We start from the raw sequence: 5000 nt of genomic DNA on the forward strand, positions 1-5000 counted from the left end.
GAGGCTCAACTCAGAAGGCTGGTCCTCCCCTCCATAGACCATGACATGGGAAGCCTTGGTTGCCGACAGATGTGCACAGCAGCCACACATCTGGACAAGGCATGTTCAGCAGAGCTGCAGACAAGCATCGGGAACATCAAATAACTCTCCGCGATCTAGCTAATGAAAGTCCGACGTTCACCTTGAAACCAGATGTCGGGATTTACACGCAGGTGATGAAGTTTACTACCACCGCCAAATATAGAAAGTACAAAAATAGACGGGGGCCTGACCCAAAACATTGCTCATCCACGCTCTCCAGAGCCAGGCACAGAATGCTGGAGTAACTCAGCGGGCCAGACAGCATCTCTGGAGGGAAGGATGGCTGATGTTTCGGGTCGAGGCCCTTCTTCAGAGTCTATACTCTTCAGTCTGAAGAAGGGTCCACACCCAAAATGTCACCCATTCCTTCTCTCTGGAGATGCTGCCGTCCCACTGAGTTACTCCAGCTTTTATCTGTCTATCTTCAATGTAAACCAGCTGCCCGTGTTAGCCGTGTCCCATGTAGGTGCTTTATCTGAAGAGTCTCGTGCCTGGCATGGGGGTGTTGAATCACTCATGAATAGAGACTCCACCTTGCTCCTGATTCAATGGTCCAATGGTGCATTATTCATGCCATAAGGAATAGGAGCAGAATTAGGCCATTCGGCCCATCAAGTCTACTCCGCCATTCTATCATGGCTGATCTATCTCTCCCTCCTCTCCTTCCAGATTCCATCATCTGCAGGTCATAGGTCAGAAGGTCATGTTATAGGAGCGAGATTAGGCCATTCGGCCCATCAAATCTACACCCAAATGATTGAGCCAGGATTGAATGGCGGAGTAGACTCGATGGGCCGAAAGGCCGAATTCTACTATAACTTGTGAATCATGACAAAAGTGATAGGAGCAGAATTAGGCCATTCGGACCATCAAGTCCACTCCGCCATTCAATCATAGCTGATCTATCTCTCCCTCCCAACCCCATTCTCCTGCCTTCTCCCCATAACCCCTGACACCCGTACTGATCAAGATCTATCTATCTCTGCCTTAAATATATCCATTGACTTGGCCTCCACAGCCTTCTGTGGCAAAGAATTCCACAGATTCACCACCCTCTGACTAAAGAAATTTCCCTGCATCTCCTTCCTAAAGGAAGGTCCTTTAATTCTGAGGCTGTGACATTTAGTCCGAGACTCTCCTAATAGTGGAAACATCCTCTCCGCATCCTCTCTATCCAGGCCTTTCACTAATCTGTACATTTCAATGAGGTCCCCCCTCATTCTTCTAAACTCCAGTGACTACAGGCCCAGTGCCGACAAACGCTCATCATAGGATAACCCACTAATTCCTGGGATCATTCTTGTAAACCTCCTCTGGACCCTCTCCAGAGCCAGCACATCCTTCCTCAGATACGGGGCCCAAAACTGCTCACAATGCCCCAAATGCGGCCTAACCAGCGCCTTATAGAGCCTCAACATTACATCCCTGTTTTTGTATACAAGCCCTCTTGAAATAAATGCTAGCATTGAGTTTGCTTTCTTTACTACCAATTTGACTTGCAGATTAACTTTTTGGGAATCCTGCACCAGCGCTCCCAAGTGCCTTTGCACCTCTGATTTCTGGATTCTCTCCCCCTTTAGAAAATAGTCTACGCCCTTATTCCTACGACCAAAATGCATGACTCCACACTATATTCCATCTGCCACTTCTCTGCCCACTCTCCCAACCTGTCCAAGTCCTTCTTGTCACATATGCAACCACACAGTTCAATTATTATCACACAGGCGGGCGCCGCCATTTTGTGGACCTGCTCCGCACCCTCTCCAAAGCCTCCACATCCTTCCTGTAATGGGCTGACCAGAAGTGAGTAGGTATAGGAAGGAACTTTGGTTTAAACTGAAGATAGACACACAATGTGGAAGCCATTGTCAATGGAAAACTTTGAGTTGGAAATCTTGATTAGTACGGGTGTCAGGGGTTATGGGGAGAAAGCAGGAGAATGGGGTTAGGAGGGAGAGTTAGATCAGCTATGATGGAATGGTGGAGTAGACTTGATGGGCCGAATGTCCTAATTCTACTCCAATTGTTATGATCTTGTGCAGCTGCATCATGTGCCACCTTGTGTACTCCAACGTCAGGCAAGTCCGTTGTGACTTAAACCTGGAGCCTTGTTCAACACCAAGCTCCACACAGTGAAGTCCAAAATACTGTTCACCTTCCTGAGCACTGGCTGCCTCAAAAAGGCTGGCAGTATCATCAAGGACCCACACCATCCTGGCCACACACTCATCTCCCCGCTACCTTCGGGTAGAAGGTACAGGAGCCTGAAGACTGCAACGTCCAGGTTCAGGAATAGCTACTTCCCCACAGCCATCAGGCTATTAAACCTGGCTTGGACAACACTCTGAACATTAATAGCCCATTATCTGTTATTTGCACTTCATCAGTTTATTTATTCATGTGTGTATATATTTATATAATGGTATATGGACACACTGTATTCATGCCTACTATATTCTGTTGTGCTGAAGCAAAGCAAGAATGTCATTGTCCTATGTGGGACACATGACAATAAACTCTCTTGAATCTTGACTTGAGTATTTGCATGTCTACTCTCTGTTTAGTTCCGTTTATTGTCACGTGTACCATGGTGAAGTGACGAGCTTTTTGTTGCGTGCTAACCAGTCAGTAGAAAGACAATACATGATTACAAATCGACCCATTTACGGTTTATAGATTCATAATAAGGGAATAACGTTTAGTGCAAGGTAAAGCCAGCAAAGTTCGATCAATGGCCTAATTCTGCTCCAATTCCTTATGACATCACAAATAAAGCACCATTGAACCAAGAGCAAGGTGGAGTCTCCATTCCTGAGTGATTCAACACCATGCCAGGCACGAGACTCTTCGGGAAAGTCGCCCAGATGGAACACGGGCACAGCCACGGGTAAAGCGGGCAGCAATGTACCCGCACACACAACCACTGAGCCACTGATAAACCACGCCGCAGAGGCTTTCCTTACCGTGGCATCTGTATCCTTGCTTAATGACGCCCCAAAGCTGCCGGAGGGGAAGAGAGAAGAATTACTATTAGAACAAAAATAACCAAAGAACCTCTTCAAACATCACAGTACCACAATGCCCGTATTATTAAACACAGAGAACCTTTGTTTGAGAACAAGATGCAAGATGAATGGTTGGCATTTGAAACATAGAAGTGGCCGCAGCCCAGACCATCACACAAACCAACCTTCCTTCCATTGACTTGAGGAAGTCAACTCCCCTAATTTGAGGAAGGACATTCTTGCTATTGAGGGAGTGCAGCGTAGGTTTACAAGGTTAATTCCCGGGATGGCGGGACTGTCATATGCTGAGAGAATGGAGCAGCTGGGCTTGTACACTCTGGAGTTTAGAAGGATGAGAGGATATCTCATTGAAACATATAAGATTGTTAAGGGTTTGGACACGCTAGAGGCAGGAAACATGTTCCCGATGTTGGGGGAGTCCAGAACCAGGGGCCACACAGTTTAAGAATAAGTGACAAGGAAACGCCTTTTCTCACAGAGAGTGATGAATCTGTGGAATTCTCTGCCTCAGAGGGCGGTACTCTGGATGCTTTCAAGAGAGAGGGCCCTTAAAAATAGCTGAGTCAGGGGATATGGGGAGAAGGCAGGAGCGGGGTACTGATTGGGGATGATCAGCCATGATCACATTGAATGGCGGTGTTGGCTCGAAGGGCCGAATGGCCTACTCCTGCACCTATTGTCTGTTGTCTATTGACTCTCTACATCATCGCCTCTCGTTTCCCTTTCCCCTGACTCTCAGTCTGAAGAAAGGTCTCGACCTGAAACGTCACCCATTCCTTCTCTCCAGAGATGCTGCCTGCCCCGTTGAGTTACTCCAGCGTTTTGTGCCAGTCTACACTTGGCCTAACGCTCTCGGGCAACTTACGAAACCGGTGCAGTTGTCACAGAAGGTCGGCCTCTTGTAGGTGTTCTCCTGGAAGTTGTGCAGGAAACCGAGGGTGAGCTTGGAGCAGATGCGGCTTCCCCGTAGGAAGTAGTCCGTGATCTCCTCCCGACTAATCAGATCCTTGCTGCAACAAGAACACAACCGGGCTCACTAGACCGGCCACACGATGGCAGACTACCCAATAAAAAACCCACACGACCCCCGAACCAACAAAACCAGCTCCCCCCATCTTTAGTGTAGTTTAAGTAAGTAAGTACGTTTATTGGTCAAGTATTCACATACAAGGAATTTGCCTTGGTGCTCCGCCAACAAGTAACAACATGACATACAGTGACAGTTACGAATGACTCAGAAAACACTAAACATTAATAATAATAAAACATTAATGATAAAACACCATTGATCAAGCATGTGAACCAACAAAATACCAGATCAAAGGGAGGCTACAGATTTTTGGCTGTTGAGTAGAGCAACTACTCGTGGATAAAAACTGTTTTTTATGTCTGGCTGTGGCAGCTTTGACAGTCCGGAGTCGCCTTCCAGAGGGAAGTGATTCAAAGAGTTTGTGGCCAGGGTGAGAGGGGTCAGAGATGATCTTGCCCGCTCGCGTCCTGGCCCTTGCAGTGTACAGTTCATCAATGGAGGGAAGGTTGCAGCCAATAACCTTATCTGCTGATCGGACGATTCGCAGATGTCGTGCTCCAGGTGTCGTGCTTGGTGGCTGAGATATAGCTCAGAGATATAGTGCAGAAACAGGCCCTTCGGCCCATCGAGTCCACGCCTACCAGCAATCCCCGCACATCAACACTATCCCACACACACTATTAATGTTTATTATTATATGTATCATTCCTAACTGTCACTGTATGTCATGTTGTTAATTGCGGGCGGAGCACCAGCGCAAATTCATTGTATGTGAATACTTGGCCAACAAATTTATTAATTCATTCATTTTAGGGACAATTTACACTTATACCAATTAACCTACAAACCTGCACGTCTTTGGA

The 5000-nt window shown here is 47.0% G+C and overlaps 1 protein-coding gene across 1 annotated transcript in view; it reads right to left on the reverse strand.

Annotated features, from left to right (window-relative positions):
- rasgrp4 (RAS guanyl releasing protein 4) overlaps positions 1–5000 on the reverse strand; it is a 127953-nt gene that overhangs the window by 12992 nt on the left and 109961 nt on the right. The window contains exons 13-14 of the mRNA XM_055663824.1: positions 3973–4117; positions 3045–3081 (exon numbers count right to left, since the gene is read on the reverse strand). Of these exons, the coding sequence (XP_055519799.1) occupies positions 3045–3081; positions 3973–4117 (182 nt within the window). The remainder of the gene's footprint in view (positions 1–3044; positions 3082–3972; positions 4118–5000) is intronic.

Source organism: Leucoraja erinacea, chromosome 38 (genome assembly GCF_028641065.1).
Source record: "Leucoraja erinacea ecotype New England chromosome 38, Leri_hhj_1, whole genome shotgun sequence".
Lineage (NCBI taxonomy): Eukaryota > Metazoa > Chordata > Chondrichthyes > Rajiformes > Rajidae > Leucoraja > Leucoraja erinaceus.